Source organism: Alternaria arbusti (assembly GCF_024043155.1).
Source record: "Alternaria arbusti strain BMP 1465 chromosome Unknown scaffold_22, whole genome shotgun sequence".
Lineage (NCBI taxonomy): Eukaryota > Fungi > Ascomycota > Dothideomycetes > Pleosporales > Pleosporaceae > Alternaria > Alternaria arbusti.
In genome coordinates this window covers 136732-156081 of record NW_026249962.1, presented here as the reverse complement: position 1 = coordinate 156081, position 19350 = coordinate 136732, and the positions used below count along the sequence as shown (strand labels likewise).

At 55.2% G+C, this 19350-nt stretch overlaps 4 protein-coding genes across 4 annotated transcripts; 1 reads left to right on the top strand and 3 right to left on the bottom strand.

Annotated features, from left to right (window-relative positions):
• Positions 1 to 137: 137 nt before the first annotated feature.
• Positions 138 to 1756, bottom strand: LYS3 (Saccharopine dehydrogenase [NADP(+), L-glutamate-forming]; the record flags this gene model as incomplete). The annotated part of the gene is made up of 5 exons (XM_051450955.1): positions 138 to 1331; positions 1382 to 1499; positions 1550 to 1579; positions 1631 to 1691; positions 1741 to 1756. The coding sequence occupies 5 exons, from the start codon at positions 1754 to 1756 to the stop codon at positions 138 to 140; spliced, it is 1419 nt and encodes a 472-aa protein (XP_051297852.1).
• Positions 1757 to 2483: 727 nt separating this feature from the next.
• On the top strand, positions 2484 to 4948 carry J4E86_010455 (uncharacterized protein; the record flags this gene model as incomplete). The annotated part of the gene is made up of 4 exons (XM_051450954.1): positions 2484 to 2534; positions 2586 to 3575; positions 3625 to 3756; positions 3806 to 4948. The coding sequence occupies 4 exons, from the start codon at positions 2484 to 2486 to the stop codon at positions 4946 to 4948; spliced, it is 2316 nt and encodes a 771-aa protein (XP_051297851.1).
• Positions 4949 to 5155: 207 nt separating this feature from the next.
• J4E86_010454 (uncharacterized protein) lies at positions 5156 to 5771 on the bottom strand (the record flags this gene model as incomplete). The annotated part of the gene is made up of 2 exons (XM_051450953.1): positions 5156 to 5411; positions 5482 to 5771. The coding sequence occupies 2 exons, from the start codon at positions 5769 to 5771 to the stop codon at positions 5156 to 5158; spliced, it is 546 nt and encodes a 181-aa protein (XP_051297850.1).
• An 8895-nt stretch (positions 5772 to 14666) lies between these two features.
• On the bottom strand, positions 14667 to 16639 carry J4E86_010453 (uncharacterized protein; the record flags this gene model as incomplete). The annotated part of the gene is made up of 4 exons (XM_051450952.1): positions 14667 to 15497; positions 15550 to 15777; positions 15826 to 16281; positions 16331 to 16639. 4 exons carry the CDS (start codon positions 16637 to 16639, stop codon positions 14667 to 14669), a joined length of 1824 nt encoding a protein of 607 aa, XP_051297849.1.
• Positions 16640 to 19350: the final 2711 nt, after the last annotated feature.

The following is a 19350-nucleotide window of genomic DNA, read 5'->3' as shown; positions in this document are numbered from 1 at the left end:
TACCATTTCACCAAACAAGGCTCAGAATCTGGAAGCGATTGATGTGTTCATTCAGTCATTTCAAAGCTTATGAGCTTTTGTCTATACCTACCATGTCCATCGAATACCCACTTCCTTCTTGCATCCAGGCGACCACCTTACATAGGCACAGTCTTCTCCTTGAACACAACGCCATACTGGTCCTCCAGCGTCTTCATCAACGGGCGGCAGATCTCGGGGCTCATAGGAGCAAGGATACCCTTCTCACTCAGCGTACCATCAAGCACCTGCTGCACAGCGACCGCGCAAGGAACACCCACAAGCTTAGCCATAGCGGAGTAACCCTTAGGGTCACCGTAGTCAGCCAGGGTGCAAGTACGAACAGCCTTGCTGCCGTCCTTGTTCTCAATCTCGAACCTATGCTGCAGCATAACCATGTCACGCTCGTCGTTCTCGTACTGCATCTTCTTCTCGAGGGTAGCGCAGAGGGTGTCAAGCGGGTTGCCGCGAGCCTCAATCTGCTCGTCGGAGATAAGCCCGATCCAGCGGAGACCAGTGATGATGCGATCCTTCTCTTCTGTGCTGGCGAACTTTGTCCGCGAGGAAATGGCCCAGATGAGGTCCTCGTCCTTGTCGCTGCTGGCGCCAATGATCTTGGCGGTTGCGTCGCGCCAGGTGCGCTTCTCGCCTTCCTTGAGGAAGTCCTTGGGGTCTTCGGACAGGAAGCCAATGTCGACGAGGCACTTGATGTATTCTGGGAAACCTTGGTAGCGCAGAGTGCCGCGGATGATGGTCTGGCACTCGGGGATGTTGTAGCGCTCCTTGTAGGGTGTGGAGTCGCGGTTGGGGTATGCGACGAAGGCGTAGCCGGGGTAGATGAAGTAGGGCTTTGCTTCGGCCATGAGCTCGGGGCCCTCGACGGACTTGACCTTACCGTCTTGGTAGAAGGCAGCCTGGTTTCGGAGCGCGAGGAGTACACCGCGGGACGACCAGGAGAACTTGTAGCCGAGCGGGTTGTCTGAGCACTCTGGTGCGGGGAGACCGCCACAGTATGACTTGAAGGAGAGGATCTTGCCACCGGCCTTGTGGACCTCGTCGATGGTGAGGACGGCGGAGAGATGGTCAACACCGGGGTCGACACCGATCTCGTTCATGACGGTGATGCCGGCCTCCTTGGCTTGGGCGTCGAGCTCCATCATCGCGGGCGAGACGTATGAGGTTGTGACGACGTTCTTCTTCTTGCGGATCGCCGACTTGATGACCGTCGCGTGGTATGTGTAGGGGATGAGGGAGATGACGACGTCGACCTTGGCGACTTCGGCGTCGAGGGCGTCGGCATCGTTGACGTCGAGCTGGGTGTTGTTAGCAGTGAGCTGTATATGTGTGGTGTATGTGTTCGTACGCTGATGGCGTTGGTGTTGGGAATGCCCTTAGCCAGGTCCTGAGCCTTCTGGAGGGTACGGCATGCTACTGTGACCTTGACGCCAGACTTCGCGAGCACGTCAACAGTTGGGCGTGTACTGTGATTTGTTAGTCTGTTGTAGATTGAGATGGTTGATAGATGGCTTACACGAAACCAGCACCGAGCAAGAGAGCGGTCCTGTCATCAATTAGCCAAATCCCACCACAGCAATTTCATGTGAGCACCTACTTTCCGCTGTATGCTCCAGCAGCCGCCCCGCTGACGTTGCCCATAAGGTTCTGTACTTTGTCTGCATCATCAATTAGCCAGGTTCTGTTGCGTCCATACTCTAGACTTACTTGTGATGGCCTCCATGATGTGTGATTTGGATGTAATTGCCAAGATGTGAAAAAGTTTGGGGCGAGATTATATCTTTGGCGTTGACTCCGGATCGGAATAGAGAGAAATCGGCGGGGTTACTCCGTCATCGCTCCTGAAAGTGGGGCATGCGCGGCGCGTCACGCTGGGGATCTTGGGCTTTGGCAGACCGATGGATGTTCCGAACTCAACCACATTTTGGACAGTTCACTTGGTAATGCGCGTGCGAGATTGAGCATAGCCTCTTGGAATTACCGTGGTTTACTTTCACTGTTGCCTGGGCGCGTTCTCCAGGAGTGTTTCGCGATGTACAGCGCGATAATGATCAACACGGTCAATTGCAAATTTCATCTTGCTAAGCAGCGTCCGGAATCTATATAAGCATCAGGCACGATTGTCGCAGTGCACCTATTCTCACGAGCCAGTTCTTCATCTCAATTTGACTTGCTGAAGATAGGATTGGACTGCAGAACATCTGGTCTGGGGCATCTCGAAAAGGGAAGTGGGTCAGCGAGCCGCGCCAAGTCAGCTATGCCGCATTCCCACTAGCACGGTTTCCGCGGACTTGCCAGGTACGCGTTTCATATGCGACGACGACGAGCACCACCATCCACAACTTTGTACCAGAACTGAACATAGCAACTTCCACTGTGGCCTAATACCGCGCTTACAACAGACGTGTTTTGTAACCACATACGACAACCAAAACCAGGCAACCGCCATCATGCCTTCAGCCGTGGACCCTGACGATGACCTATGGGTGGCCATCAAACAAGTAGATAATCCCGTATACATGTGCGCGTATTATGTATGCTGACAGAAACAGATCTCTCAGTCATCCGTGGGCTCAGACTACATCGACCAGCTGATCCCCATCATGAAAGATGCACGCTACTCAAATCAACTGCAAATCACATTCGATCGCTATGCCAACGATCGCGAGAGTGAGATTGAGCGCATATGCAATGCAAATCATCAAGACTTCGTCAGCTCGGTCGACTCACTACTCAGGATACGCGACCAGACCGTGCAGATGAGTGGTGAGATTCTGCAGCTTAACGAGTCGATCCAAGAGAGCATTGAGAAGCTGGCGGAGCAGAAGAAGGCGCTGGTTGATTCGCGAGGCGTGCGCCAAAATATCGATGAAGCGTCACAAGCGCTGAACGCGTGTCTAAACGTATTGCGCATTGCCAACTCGGTCCAGGACATGCTGAGGGAAAAGAACTACTACGCGGCGTTAAGAGCATTGGATGAGTTACAGACGATTCATTTGAAGGAGATCAATCGGTTCAAGATCGCGAATGTGATTGAGAAATCTATACCGCAAACCCAAGAGCAGATCAGAGAGGCAGTCAAGAATGACCTGAGTACGTGGCTCTACCGCATCCGCGAGTCGGCACAGTTTTTGGGCGAGGTTTCATTTTACTACACCGATGTACGGAGAACGCGCAACCAGGAACGCGCCGAAGCCGACACACGGTTTTCTAAGTTCAAACTGAACTCAGCAATCGAACTAGTGGCCGATGAGACCGACGAGTTCGACGTGCTGAACAACGAGGAGGCTGGAAACGAGACGGATTTCTCGCCTTTATTCGAAGCGATGCACATCAACGAGACGCTCGGCAAGAGCGAGCAGTTCAGAGCAGAGTACGCGTCAGATAGGCGGACGCAGAAGGATTTGATCATACCGAACAAGCTCGACCTACTAGATGAGGAGTGTAGTGACTTGAGCAGTTTGCTGGAGAGTATCGCAGGGTACGCGATTATCGAGAAAGCTACCATGTCTAAAACACTTAACCTACGGTCACAGGCTGATGTACGTAACTTTCGCTCATTCACGTGAAGCACTGCTGACGAGAGTATAGGTGGACGAGCTATGGGACTCGATGTGTCAAAGCGCGATCAATCTCATCACCAGCCAGCTTCATACCGTTGAGAACGACGAACTGCTCCTGAAGATCAAAGGTCGCATAGCGCTCTTCATGCTGACTATGGAGGTCCGTCACTCGTTCACAACTCTGCTAGTCCCTCTACTGACTGCCATAGAAATGGGGCTACTCCGTCTCCGCAATGAACGACCTCCTCCTCACCCTCTTCTCCAAATACTCCTCCCTCCTCAAAGCCCGCTTCAGCGAAGACTTCAGCGAGATCGTGCACACGGACGACTACATGCCCATGCCCATCAACTCGAGCGAAGAGTACGATAAGGTCGTCTCGGTATCCTGGTACAATCCTCCGGCATCCAACGAACCACTCACCTTCCCCTGCGTATTGCCCTTTTCGCAGATGTATCCGCTATGCTGCATCGATATCCGGAATTTCCTCAACCAGATCTACCTCTTCAGCGACGACTACTTCCAGAAAAGCAGTGTCATTGATGAAACGCTGAGGCAGAGTCTGGATGAGCTGCTGTGTGAGAAGGTCTGCGGGAGCTTGATTGAGAGGTTGAGTAGTCAGTATCCTGGTCAGATTGTGCAGATCTTGACCAACCTGGAACACTTCGAGAATGCCTGTGTTGAGCTGCAAGACCTGCTCTTTGAGGCGCGTTCGTCGCCCTCAGCAACAGGTCCTGTCGTCCTGGCCGCAACCGATCGTTTCGCCAAAGCCAAGAACACCGCCTCCAACCGAGTCTTCGAGCTCGTAAACAGCAAGATCGACGACTTGATCGAAACAGCAGAGTACGACTGGATGGCCACCAAGCCCGAGACCGAACCATCGACGTACATGTTAGAGCTGACTAGGTATCTCTCCAACATAATGTCCTCGGTCCTTCTTGCGCTCCCCACAGAGATCAAAGAGTTCATCTACTTCGACGCTCTATCGCACGCGTCAACCGCCATCCTCGACCTCCCTCTCGCCCAACACATCAAACGTATCTCCCCCGCTGCCGTCGCAACTCTCGCCAACGACACCGCGTTCCTCAGCCAATTCGTCAGCTCGCTCAACAATCCCATCTTAATGGAGAATCTAGACGAATTGACGCAGACAGTCGCGCTGATGGGCACAGATGATTCTCTGGAGTTCTTCGACATCGCGCAGAGGAACAAGAAGTACAGCAAGGTAGACCAGATGAAGGGCGCTATCCTGCTGGAGAAGGTGCAAGAAGGGGCGCAAGTCGCGGCACAGAGTCCAACTGTCGGCGGCAAGGAGCGTTTCGGTACGCTAGGTTCGAGATTTGGCATTAGATAGAGTGTAGCCTGTCAATCTTCACATACATTTCACATGACAAGAGCAACGCAACATGTGAGCCAGGAGGCATTCAATACGTTCTATCCCTTCATTCCAGCACGCCAAAACGCCGTGAAGATAGCCACGCCGGGCTTTCTGGTATCATCCCGTAAACTATTATACATAGATATTCAGCAAACCACCCTCGAACCCGACACACACCTCTATCTACTCGTCATCCTCCTCCTCATCCCGAGCGACAACAACCCCCTCATCCCACTCCTCCCCCTCATCCAACACCATACTAAACTCGCCCGCCAAAGCCAATTCATCGCTGGCGCTCAAAACGCCTTGAACATCGCCCGAAGCAATCTCTTCATACACGGCCGTAATGCCGGTAATCCGGCACACGCGCGCAACACTCGCCATCATGACGAGCCCCAGCATGGCAAAGGGGCCGACAGCAACAAGTTGGCTGAACGTGCTTCAAAAAAAGTTAGCACCCCGTTCATCGTTCATCGAAGCCGACTCAGCTCAAGCCATCAAAAACTTACTAATACCAGCCATGCACAGCACCCTTATCCCAAAACCTCAACCTGGCTTCCACTTTGCCCTCCCGCTCCTTGACCGGCCCCTTCTCCAGCTCCTGCAGCAGAAGCCCAATCTGCCGCCGGAAGCCGTGCAGGGATTTCCACCACGTGCAGCGCTGGTGCTGGTTTCGGTTTCGCGTGAAGATCTTGTTGAGGAGCGTGTGGATGTCGTGCAGCATTGCCATGTCGTGCGATGGTGCGTTCAGAAGCGCTGTGGCTGTGATGGTGGGTGGGGGGGAGGGGGTTGTGGGCATGGTTGGGTGGTGCGGGAGGGTGAATGTTGAGGTTGCCATTTTGGTGGTGGGGTTTGTAGATGAGTGACTTAAGGTAGGGGAGATAGAGACGCGTTGATGGCTTTGTAGGCGTGTTGTGGGGGTTTTGAGTCGCGTTGGCTGGGTGTAGGTGTCCGGGGTATGTGGACAGCCGCGGATATGGGGTATGTGCGTGCGCGAGACTGGGTATTGTATGCGCGGGAGGATGATGGCTTTAATTCCCGAAGGCAAGTAGCAGAGCGTAGAAGTATTGAGTCGCGGGTTGCGATACGATCTGGCGGTACTACGGTGGTGTTGGGAGTAATCGCAAAGGCAATGCGAGTACTGTCGTTGGAGAGGAAAATTTTTGCGCGCCGACTTTTGAGAAACCTAGCTACTCTACGACCATGAGACTGAAAACAAAAAGTGACGGTGAAGATGAAAAGCGGTGACGCGGATTTGCCCACGAGGTATAGCTAGGGGTCTATGCGAAAGGTCATAGGTCTTGGAGATTTCGGCGCGATGTTCCTGACTGACCGCGGTGTCAAATGACAAACGGCAAACGAGACAAGGCCTAGCTTAATCTAGGTAACACACACGTGCTCTGTGGTTGATGAAACTGCAAAGAGTGCGAATGTGAAGTAGGCGAACTTCATCTCGAGAAGTCCAAATGATCTTGACATGCTTATAGCTTTCGTCAATGAGGGGGTCAGGGATGCGGTGTGGCGCGAGAGTTCTAGCCACCAGGGACAATAGTTCTGCCAACCTTTGCTGATGAATATCGCGATGCTCGCTCTGGATGGCTCCTGAAGCTGTCCGAGGTGGGATGCAGGCCTAAAATGTGTCCTGTGCAACAGAGTCGGAAGCAACAAGCCTACGGGAGCGCGGAGTCTATGGATACGGCGAGGCGGAGGATGGGCGGGTGATGCGTTCTAGAGTCGTACAGCTTTTCAGCTAGATGTCTCAAGATAGGAGAAGTTGAAGATGATGTGCGTGGTTTTCCTCTCTATTCTCAGGTATGACCTGTCGCGTGCCGTGGATTCGACGGGGAGTCTTTGATCGTGTGGTCGAGGTAGGCGGAGATGGCGAGAGTCATTCGAGGGGCTCGCCGAGTCCCACGATATCCAGATCGGCCCTGAAGACTTCTGCAGCTGTAGTATGTTCTGATCTCGAGTATCGAATGAGTGCAGTCTTGCTGCAGTCTCCTCTGCCATGCTAAGCCTGCTGCATGTGGCTGCAAGCGTGCTTCGGGGATGCTGGTAGCCGTGCGGACCCCCTGGCTTGGTACGATATTGAGATTCTTTGTGGGGTAAGCTTCCAGCCTCCCTCCACGACGCTGCCTCAACCACACCACCACCACGATGATCCCCAACACCAAGCCGCGCTCGCTCAAATTTTCAGAGCTGGCAGAAGGCGCTCACATGACCAAGACAATGGGTCGATGAAGCTTCGCCGGCCGCGATGGTGATTGGGCTGAGCTCCTGCGACTCAATTCTCCCAAGCAGCCACCCGCGCCGCCTCCCACCACCCCACTCAGGCCATGACAAAGGTAGTAACAAGACGGCTATACTCCTGATGACCTCCGCGAGAGCTTCATGCCCCGTGCAGGTCTCTGTCGTGGGTGTTCTCACCGATAGCTTCGCTGGCGATGCGAGGCGGACTCCCGACGCAGCCTCTGACTCTGCTAACAAGCTACCACCATGGTGGGGGCGACACCAAGGTCTGTAGCAAGCCTTGCAGCTTCATCAGGCACTTGTACATAGTACAGTGGCTCCTGTCGTTGACTCGGTCTGCTGCAGGTTCGCCAGCGCATTGACGCTGACACCCAAGACAAACTCAAACCACAGCCCCTCTGACCACCGTCGACCGCAACGGAGACGACAAAGAGCATTGCCCCATCAGCTGGGCTGGCTTCGGCGAGCAGCATACTCTCCATCAATACCATGCCAGGCCTGGCCGGGGCGGCGCTGCCGGCGCATCGAAGCGGACCCCCGAAGCAATCGCATCTAGCCCCTCAACACCAACGACGAGATATTCGAACAAGGCAATACCCACACACAAGGATACTTTGGCGGGAGGCTGCATGCATGAGACTGCATTGCATCGAATGCGGCTCAGGCTGCTCCGCTGGCTACGAGGGGGCTTTTCGAAGGCAATCGCAACTCTGCCTTATTGTAGGTCGGCGACCACAATCGATGCGAGCCTCCTCACTGTACTATGTAGTGCGCCGTCGATCACACTCAAGGGAAGTTCCCTTCGGGCCGCTGCTCATATCAAAGTTCTTGGAGTCGACAGCTTCGTCGATCTTCTGAACCACACCTCCCCTTGAGTCAAGCACGACACCAGCGACACCAACGGTAAGCAGCGCGACAGCGCTCGCTCTGTAGTGATTCATGCTTGCAGATCGCAGCGCCTCGTCGCCTCGTCGTCTTGACTCATGCAGGAAGCCTCTTCGTCGCTGGTCCCACAACCCAAGGCGGGGCTGGCAAGAATCCGAAAGCGAAGCAAACGCCCCTTGTTGCACACGATGCCTCGACGCAACGAACGAATCGAAGACTCCGATCTACGTACGGCGCGCATGCCAGGCCCATAGGCGCATCATCCCGTCATTCAACATCTCGAACCGGTCGAAGTTTGGCGGGAGCGGAAACACCTATTTGCGACCAGACGGCCCGTCTGCGGCATCCACACGCATGATCTGTATGTACATTGGCAGATCGGCCCGTCTGTGGATTGGCATTTCGACCCACTTGATACGATATACGAGAAGAAGCAAGAAGACAATCTTTGCAACGCTGCATGCGAATGCGAAGGCGTGGAATATCTTGCAAGAGGGCACACCAGCAAGCATGCGCGCATCGGACCGCGGAATACCGCCGACAGTGGAGACAAGCCACCTTCGATGTGTATGCAAGACTTGACAAGTTCTGGAGTGCTTCGCTCTCGCTTTGGATTGAGAAGTCCTCGTCTCCACAACGGCATCATACGCTGCAGCACATACCGTACCGGATTAGAGCTGATCTGGCTTTGGCGATGCTGCCGCGCTGCAACAAGGACCATACACACATTTGTAGGTTACTCTTGGCATCCTGCGCGACGACGATGATGGAGCTGTTCATTTGCAGCGTTGGCGCGCGACGCACGACCATTTGCGCGTGACTTGTAGCTGGAGTCAAGATCCACGAGGAAGTTTCCCTGAGATGATCTTTTCGTTGTGCATCAGCAATCGTAGCATGATGGCAGGCCTGACGACAGCGAGCAAACGAAGGTGACCAGAAAGAGCAAGGAGCTGGGGTGGTCGCCATGCGTATTCTGACTGTGCTGAACTGCACTCGTCAACGTAGGCCTCGTCGACGCCGCTGCGAAAGAAAAGGAATTCCAGCAAAGCTGTGGGTGATCTGCTTTGGTTCAAAGTGGCTACGGTGATCTCCGGCCACTCGAACAGCAGCGTTCCCAGCTTCAGCGTCGGGTTCAACGCGTGATATGCTCGCTGTCGTATTGGTGTTGCACAATATTTCGACGACGATGAAAGGTATGTTTGATGAGTCCTTGGAGCTTCAAGGTCGGCAAACATCGTCAGTGATACATCCACCACAGGTATGGACTCCAGAATCAATGCACCTGCTGGCATAGACATGCTCAGGGCATGCTGCTCACCGACAGTCTCTTGCGATGTCATCAAACTCAGTCCGGCATAGTCACACCTCCAAGCTGTCAGGACGTCGTCGGACGACGGCCAGACTCTATCCCATACAGCACAGGGTCATCAGCAGGCGCCTCATTTGGCACTCTGAGCGCTCGGACTACTACTTATTGGAAGTGGTCGACCAGCAAGCTCGACGACAACGGATGCTTGTGCCCAAGAAGCCCTGGTCGCCTGTCTCAGCCGATTGTGACCTCATCTCTCTTTGCGTCTGTCAAGCAGGGCGAAGATACAGGCACACTAGCCATCGCCATCAGTCTCGACCAGCCGGCTTTGTTCGGACCCTATGGGCGTTGGTGCTGGCGCTGGCGTAGGTGCAGATGCAAGCCATGTCTCGTCTTCGACCTTGTCTACGGCTAAGGCATCCGAGTTAAGCTGAGGTTTCAAGCTGCCGCGGCCTCAAAGCTGTTGAGTACACAGGAAGCGGACTTGTGCGCAGTCCCCTGACCCTGGAAACGCCACGTCTGCAGGCTATAATAGCTTCAAGTCTACTCGACCCTGAAGTAGAAGCCGAAGCCATCCGGCTAGGAGTTGTCTCCGAAGAAGAAGGATCAAGACGTCCGCCACAAACTCGCTACCATGCGCGACATACGCCATTCCATTGTTTCGGTCCAGAGGCGTCTGCAGCTAAGATGGCGCTCGGTAGTGTACCTGTCTTGACTCAGGGGCTGGCTCGGTACAAGCTAGTCGGCGCCATTTTCGTCAGCCTGAACTTCAGACGACGCGGTCGAAGGATCAGGATGTCTCCCTTCCTGCACTCGTCGCGACCGACCTCCCGCGCGTTTCCGAATTATCGCTCAAGTCTTATCGCCGGAAGGGTGCCTCGTACGACTGGCCTTGGCCGTGGATGAAGTCGTGTCCGTCCTGGGAGATGTCGCCGCGGTGGCCTTCGCGCTCATCGCCGGGGTCAATGGAGAAGCTGAGCCGACCAACTCCATGATATCCTGTGTAGCTGTACCATTGTCGTCGGTCTTGCCCTATCTTGCAGCCTGCGAGAAGAGGTAGGGGCCCGAAAAGCTTGCGTCGTCGTCGGTCGCGCTCTGCTGATAGAAGAGTCGGTCGTGCTGCCCGCGTACATGGCTGCTCGCGATGTCAGTATGACCAGCACGTCGAAGGAGAAGGTACTGCACCTGTCCATGTATGCATCTCTCGCGCTGCACACTCCGCCGACGCCAGGTTGTGTCGCCGCGTCAATAGAGGTCGAGGAAAACAAGTCACCCCGCCCACCGCCGCCGCCGGTCTTCGTCCAGATTGTGCCGCGGGGGTCATCGCACGCGCGTGAGCCAAAGAGGAGGTGTTCGCTTCTTGCCCACTGTGCGATTGCCGTAGACATGTCGGTGGTCTTGTGTGTGGTGTGAGTCGGCTTGGTGCAGAAGAGGGCAACAAGCAAGCCCTTCGTGCGGAGCAAACGTATTTCGCCGCCACCACCGATAGTATACCGAGAATGTCTTCGTAGTACTGTCGGCCGTCGAGCGGTTAGCCACGAAAGACACGTAGGTGGCAAAGAGCGGTATGAGTTGTGTCGTCGTCGCCGCCGCTGGTGAGGCTGTGGGCGCCAGCTGCTACACCACCAACGGGCTTCATGATAGACTGCTGTGGCCCGTGCGCCCCACATTGAGATCCTGCGTCCTCGCGCCAGACGGCGACAAGGGGCTCAGGAGTGCTGCACGCAGTGGAGACAGCATGCCCGGGAGGAATGCAGTCAGCTCTGGCGAGCTCAAGACATTCCCGACATGTAGAGGCACAGCATACGACTGCAAACCTGTGGGGGATGAGTGGGCTTCACAGTGCACCAAGATACCTACGGATACGACAGCGAGATCATGGAGTTTGTGAAACCATAGGCAGGCAGATGCCGCAAGGCTGAGATATGATATCGTAAACTTTGAGAGGGGACGTAGTATCAAAGTTGAAGATGTTCATTCCATGTCTATACTGTAGGCATGCTGTGAGGCCAACGCCCGCCCCTGAGCCAGCCCCCTCGTGAGGGTCAGCAGACCCAGATGCTCTTTCCCCGCCAGCGTGCACCGTAGTGTCACGGATTACGTGTCATGAGAGAGAAGAGGGGTAGAGTTTCGCGTCGCTTCTTCCCTCTTCATTTTATTCTACTTCACTCTGAACTTTCGCTGTGGACAGCATTCGCCATGCCCCCTTCAGTATCGCTGGCGATGCATCACTACTATTGCATCTGCTGGTATTGATACGCCCCAATGTCGCAGTACGCGAGGGGAGTCAGTCGGTCACTGCCCTTTCGACGGCACCAAACCCAGGATGAGCACAACCGTGTCCGCCGTGAGCGCAAGCCTCATCATCGTCGACAAGTCGGTCTTTCCACAACACAACGCCAGTGACAAGACTTCTGAGCTACTAGGAGCTGTCTTCTGTCATCTCTTGTATTCAGTGAGCGGAATTTGGATGCGTTCGGATCCCTCGTTGCTACTTTCCGTCGCGACTTCCAGATGGGCCATCTCCGTCCCACCCTGAGCACATCACCATCGCACATACATGTGTACCCACTCCACATACCCCGGAAGTACATTCACACGCCTGGACTATGTCATCCACGAAGTATGTCTTCTCTTCCGACGTCGGCTATGCTTTCATCAACTTTACGTCTTTTTCCTCCTCCTCGAAAAGTTCAGCATCCTTACAGTACTGTAAACTACCTCTACGTCGAGGGCGGTCAAGATGCTGAGCATCTCAAGTTCCTGGTCCAGAACCAGATGAAGCGTTACTGCCATCACATCGGCAAGCAGACGTTCTAGACCTCCCTCCCCGAGCCGCTTGCCCATATTGTGGGCTACGACTTAATACCCACACCCTTCGCTTGATCATAAGATGCCCATCACGACGGTTTGGAGGCTCTTCTGGTCCCTTCCACGGCACCCAGGGCAACCGCAAGCGCTGGATGTAAACACCGAAGAGAAGGGCAAATTCTTGAGCATCGATGTTGGTGGCACGAACTTAAGAGTCGGCTTTGTTGAGCTAATCGGAGAGCCAGATGGCGGCATCACCGTCGTCAACTCACTGCTATCCCAATTGGCAAGCAGGCCGCGAAGAAGTTTCTTCCAGAGGCCCCGGCCTCAACCGTGTCCGCCGTGAGCGCATCCTCGACGGCAGCGATGTTCGAACCACCGTCATGCTACATTGTGGGCTATAACTTATACTCACGACCCTCTCTTGATCATTATATGCCCATCTCTTCGTTGGTAATCCCAACGCGCCACAGCAGGCAGGAGGGCAAGATTGGCAGAGCCATTTCCCCAAGCTTACGGGACTGACGGTGCGACTGAGCAGTTCGCTCAGCTTGCATTTACAGCAGACCGTTGCCATTCAAGGAACCCAGGACGGCCTGTCTGCACATCTTGCATCCCTCATCCCCCTTTGGCGGTACCAACCCAACGGTGTACTCTCCCGATGTCGACCGGATGTCCAATTGACACGTGGGGACTCCGGGGGGGATTCAACGCGGGATTGGATTCTCGCATAAGAGTGCAAGCGTTTGGCAGCGTCGGCTCAGTCGAGCGCAAGCCCCACCGCCATGTCTGAAGGAGGCCAAAGGCGGAGGCATCGTTGGCGCCGGGGTACTTGCAGGTATGACAGATGAGATAGTGTAAGAGTAAATGGGTCGACACTCTCCCATTACTTTCCGCAACTCTCAAGACCCTTCCTCGACATCTAAAAATGTCTCACCCTTCACCCAACTCCTCCTCGGCCAGTGGTCCTCCAGAATCTGGAAACCGCAGTCTGCATGCCGCCTTCCCAACCAGCTTGCTACGTCTGCATCACGCCTGCAGTACACACTATCAGAACGTGGGAAGCTTGCCCATCCCCTTCGACTCCATCCCCATGACGCACATTCAGCTGTACTTCGAGGAGCAGCCACCGTCGTCACTCACGCCCCACCCCCTGTAAACATCGCTTCCAAAAGAGTATGGCGTCGACTCCTCGTCGCCCAGCCCGTGGATCGGATAGCGACAACTGGCGCGGAGAGTCCGGGCAGATCGCTCTGCAGGCTAGCGATGGCCATTCCAGTTCCCCAGCTAGACACATCACGACCCTGCCCCGAAGAGCATTCTCGATCAGATCTGCTTCGGCACTTACGGCTTCTTATACCTCCGCATCGATTTCACTTCTCTGTCGGGCATTACAACCGATCATGATGACGAGCTCACTCACAACACTCTTTGTCGTGTCCAAGACATGAGACGATTGCCCGAGATGATCACTCAAGGCAATGAGTACCGCCGCCACTTCAGCACGTTCGACCGCAGCAGCAGCCCTCGTGACAACTACCAGACTGCTATGCACCACGCTCAGCAGCACGCCGCCCCACTTCAGCTCGGCGGCGGCGGCCACCGCGGCCCCATCCCCTTCGACTCGATTCCGATGACCCATATTCAGCTGTACGTACTGGGGTGCCACTACATGTACGAACGGCCTCTTCCTCGCCCGGACAACATTTCGAAGTTGCAGCGCTCCATGGAAAGTGTTTCAGCCACGACGATGCAGAGGACGCCGTACTGTCGCCCCCATCTCTCGGTCACCCGTGGTGAGACCGAGTTGATGTCAATGGGATCATCTCGGCTTCATCCTGGGTTACTAAGAGATGGGGGCGACAGTATGGTGTCTCTTGCATCGACGTGGCTGGAGCATTAACTATGGAAAGGCTGTACTTCATCTTCCGGTCATTGCGTACGGCAACAAGACCCATCTTCAGTCGGCATCACGCACGGCAATGTCAACGACTTCACGGTTACATCCAACAATCTCCTCATGTCAAAGTCACCAGGATCTGGCGGAGACAAACAAGCAGGTCATTGATCAAGCCATCATCACATCAAGTCACGAAGCAAGAGAAGGAACAAGTTTGGTGAGCAAAGCTCATGAAGTTTTGATTGGAAAGCAAGTATTAGGTACATTCAGGTTCATCAGTGGCATCCATCATCAGGTCAGATCTTCTTTCAATCCGCCAACCATCCACATCATGAACAAATCGCATCGAATCCGACCCAGAAGACATGCACCCGATACAGTGTGTCAATAGCCATACCGATCAAATCGTAAAGAAAAATCCTGGTCTGGCAAACATCTGGGAACAGATCGAAAACAAAGAAAGAAGCCGTGTACTTGTTGCGCAAGGTCTAGTCGGAAGAGACGTTGCGACCGTGTATGCGTCGGTGGGTAAACGGTATTTACATCCATCGCTTGCGGTTGCCCTGGGAGGGACCAGAGGAGCCTCCACGCCAGTTGTCGCTATCAGAACCACGTCCCGAACGACGCGGGGTACCGTTGCCGCTGCCGGAAGAACGAGCCATGGTCAGACGAATTGGCGCAAGATGGGGGTGCTCCTCGAAGTACAGCTGGATATGGGTCATCGGAATCGAGTCGAAGGGGATCGGGCCGCGGTGGCCGCCGCCGAAGACGTGCAAGTACCAGGCCTCGATCTTCTGCTTCTGAGCCTCCGTCAAACCGGCGAACTGGAGGGGCGCGGCGTGCTGCTGAGCGTGGTGCATAGCAGTCTGGTAGTTGTCGCGAGGGCTACCGCGGTCGAACGTGCTGAAGTGGTGGCGATACTCAGTACCGGATGAGTATGCTCGAGGAGCAAACAGACCAGTGCTACGAGCACTATCGATGGAGCGCTGCAACTTCGAGATGTTGTCGGGGCGGGGTAGAGGCAGCTCAGTACCGGCGTGGCGAATGGAGTTCATCATTTCGGCCTCATCCTGGGTGATAAAGAGGCGGGGACGACAATAGGGAGTCTCCTGCATAACAGAAGAGTTTCGGAACTTCTGAACAAGCGCCTCGCGTCCCTGGATTGTCGCATACGAGATCCCGAACTTCTTGTCGGAGATGAAACCAGGCCAGTAGCGGAACTCCATCTCGAGGAGCATGAGCATCCCACCGACATCCGTGAAGTTGATGAAGGCGTATCCGACGTTGGCACACTTCTTGAAATCGATGCGGAGGTATACGAAGTCGTAAGTGCCGAAGCAGATCTGATCCAGGATGTTCTTGAGCGTCATCTGTCAAAAGAGTTAGCAAGGCTTCGGGACAGACGTGGAAGGAAGGACTTACCCAGTCGCAATTTGCCGGGATGTTGCGGAGCATGACCGTGGTGCGAACATCGCTGCCGTCGAGGATGCGCTCACGACGGACACGGTTATGCTCATCATGGGGGTCTTCGTTGCGGAATTGACCGCGGTACGGGCGACGAGTATCGCCGCGATGTTGGAAGCGGTGAGAGCCCAGCGGACGCTCATCGACCCAGTCACCGACGTTGATGGTGGACCAGAAGTACGATCTCTGTGAGAAGGTTAGCAAGAACAGAAGAGTTGGAAGTGAGGTGCTTACATCAGCACCGAAGCCATAGACAGGCGTGCGGCGAAGAGACTGGATGGCGCGCTGTGCGGCATCGATGGAATCGAACTCGATCCGGAAGATCAGTCGCATCTCATCGTGAACAGTGTCGACGTGGACGACGTTGCGAACAATACCGAACTCCCTGGCGATGATGTCGACTTGGTTCTTGATGTCCTCGTAGTCCTCGGCGGTGAACTCCCACACAGCGTGCTCCGGGTTCGCATCGATGAACATTGACAAGAACATCTGGCCTTCGAACGGTTGGATATCGCGGATGTCCTTGGGCATGGAGCGCGCGAGGTCGTCCATAGTGGCGTAATGGGTGGCGAAGCCGGCCTGGATGAGTAGGTCCCGAGCTTCGATGGCGTCGGAAAGGCTGTCGAATCGAATGAAGATAGCGGCGTGAGGGTCTTGGAGGAAGATGGCCGAGTGCTTGAAGCAGTCGTACTACAAGAGGTTAGTGTGAAGCATGGTGGAGGAACGGGACGACACTTACGCGCTTCATCTGGTTCTGCACCAGGAACTTGAGATGCTCTGCATCATGGCCGCCTTCGACGTACAAGTACCGAGAGACGAAGGTGTTGACGAACTCATCAAGCTCATCGACGAAGGCACCCTCGACATACGCCGGCGGCTCAGGAAGAAATTTCTTGGCAGCCTGCTTGCCGATAGGGATTGCGGTCAGTTGACGACGGTGGTGAGGCTTGCGCTCGACATCCGGAGAGTATACAGTCGGGTTGGTGCCCTCGAAGGGGGATGAGGGAGGACCGTTGGCCGACGAGGAGTTTGGTGAAGGGTGAGACATCTTGAGGTGTCGATGAAGGGTCTTGGTATTGTACAAGAGGTGGATGTAATGAAGGCAAGAGATGGATGATTGGCAAAGCTCAAGCAAGGAGTCTGTCAATATCAGGTGTGGATGGGGATTTGGGTGGGTGTGAGTGGGCAAGAGATGGAAGGCGCGGGGGAAAGGCTGTTTATATACTGGCACTAGCGCCGAAGCTCCGGAGGTCAGGTGACGGCAGTATCTGAGGCCAGAGAACTCACCGTTCGGATTGGGAGCAAAAGAGTCAGAGAGAAGGTCGTGGTGAGGAAGTCGCGGCGAGGCCTGGCGGAGGAACTTGAAGGAAGCGATTCGGATATCCCACAACTCCAGGAGAACCACCAACCGGACGGGGCCAGACGAGCATGAGGAGATAGCGCTCGGCGAGCTCTACAACTTCTGTTTTTCAGGCATACGAGGCATCAATGGAGTTGGTGATGCATCGCAGCTGCAAGACGAAGCCTGAGGTTGAAGTTCCATCCCTCAACCGCTTTTGCACGTTATCTCGAGGACCCACTCAACGGTTCTAGCGTCGTCCAGGACGTCTGGCCGCGTAATAGCGGGCACCGGAGCGGCAGGACGACAGGAGTAGCAGGAGCGTGAAGGAGCGCCGGAGATGTGAAAGTGCGTGAGAATGGTGCAAGAAGAAGCCTGTGCAGCGAGTTGGAAGATGGATAGGAGTGCTGTGAGCTGCTTAAATGTCTACGTGGCATTGCCAAATCTCCCTCTCATCCACGTGGAAGTGAGAGAAATTGCCAGATTTCATTGACCGAAAGCTGGAGAACATCGTCAGACACGCCTTGGAAGCGTGTTGGTGGATCTCACGATGCCCGCGGGGAGCTCATGAGGCCGGCACATGCACATTGTCAGCTGGAAGCGTGTGCAACGAGCGGGTGGCGATCAAGAGCATGATTTCCAGACGCGTAAGCTTCTCCGCGTCATTCTGTTTGTTGAGGCAGCAGCGGCTGCTTGTGGCAGGCAGGAAACAAACACGGTCGTTCTAGGAAGGCACGCTGAAGCGGGGCGGAGAACAACTCCAAAGCTGAACATCGTGGAGACGGTGAGACCCCAGAAAACGTGGCATCGGGAACCAGCTTCTTGGGCAACATAACCTCACCCCTGATATTCAGCAGCTTCTTGTGAACCCAGAGGCCGCGGGGATGGTGCTGAGCCCACTGGACAGGCAGGCGCGATTCCAAGCATGCGAACAGCTTAACAGGGGCGCGGGCATGACAATTTGCATGATTGGGATTGAAGACCGCCACGGGAAGAGCACGAAAATTATCAGTAGAGACTCAGCATTCTGTGGTGACAGCTGCTCCTGAGCGCGCTTCGTGGCTGTCAAAACGGCAGGAGCTACCATTCGCAACTCCAGGCGTGCAGACAGCTTCGCGGGGGATGCGGACGTGATCGATTGCATCTCCGAGATTGAAGACGACGTTAAGCCCAACGAGAGGATCATCAAGAAGAACTCCGCATTACGTAGTAACCTGTGCTCTCGAGCGCGCCTCGTGACGGCTAAAGGGGCGGAGCCTGCCAGTCCACGACTCCAGGATTGCGGCCAGCTTCAAGGGGGCGCAGACATCGTCACTTGCACTGTCAGGAACAAAAAGTCTCCAAGGCGACCTCGAGCTTGTCAGCAGAAACTCAGCACTACATGTGGGCTCTGCTGTAGAAAGCGGTCCGCGACTGCCTCAAGGGCGGGGGCTACAGGCTCGCGACTCACGGCAGGAGCGACGACAACAAGGGGCAGAGCAAGATCCGGGCACGCAGACTGAGCGGTAACATTCACTGGACATTCACGAGCAAAGCGCTGCTCGAATGGCGACCCTCAACATGCTCTGCGAAAAGGAGGCCTCGGGGCCCTCGCGACATCCGCGACAACGAAACGAGCGGCCTGGGCGGACGTGAACAACTTCAGGCTCTACTTTGGCATCGCAAGAAACATCAAGTCACTCAAGAACATTGCATGACAAACTTGTGACTGCTCGTCGCGAGGCTGCGCGAATGGCCCCTTCAAGGTCCAGGGTCTGGCGGCCTGGCAGAGCGCGCAACGAGAACATCACGACCTTTGCGGCAGGCTGGCACGAGCGACTTCAAAAAGTACATCGGGAACGTCTTCTACTCCAGGTCTGTAGCTACTGCATTGCCCCTTTCCCTCAGACCAATTCCGTCATGTTGGCTGTCCGCGACCAAGTGCCCAACTCCACAAGGCAGGTCAGGGAAACCGCGCGACGGGACCATCACCACCCTCATCAGGAGACTATGCGACTCGGGAAGCCAGCAAGTACGCGGAGATCAGGAATTGGCCCTGGCCTGTAGCTACTGGACTGCCCCTTTTCCAGTTGAGTTGCGCCTGCCATGTCTGTTGTCCATTGTCCGTCAACCATCTCCGCCTCTCCTCAACTTCAGTATCAGTCCGACTACGCCGTCCGTCGCACGATAGCCTAGAGCTGCTGCCATTGGCGTCAGGGCGCAAGGCAAGAAGGATTGTCAGCCTCGTCGCTGGCGGACAGGGCGCTGCCTCCTCCGCTGTCCGACTCGACTGCGACATACCCCCAACCCAAGGGCTGGTAATTGAGTACAAGAACCTCCCCATTGTCTCGCCGTATAGTCTCCTTCCCATTGTGTGCCTCCACATGTCCCTGTTGTGCCTCCACCTTGTATACTCGGTCTCGTCGTACGGTCGGGGCGCT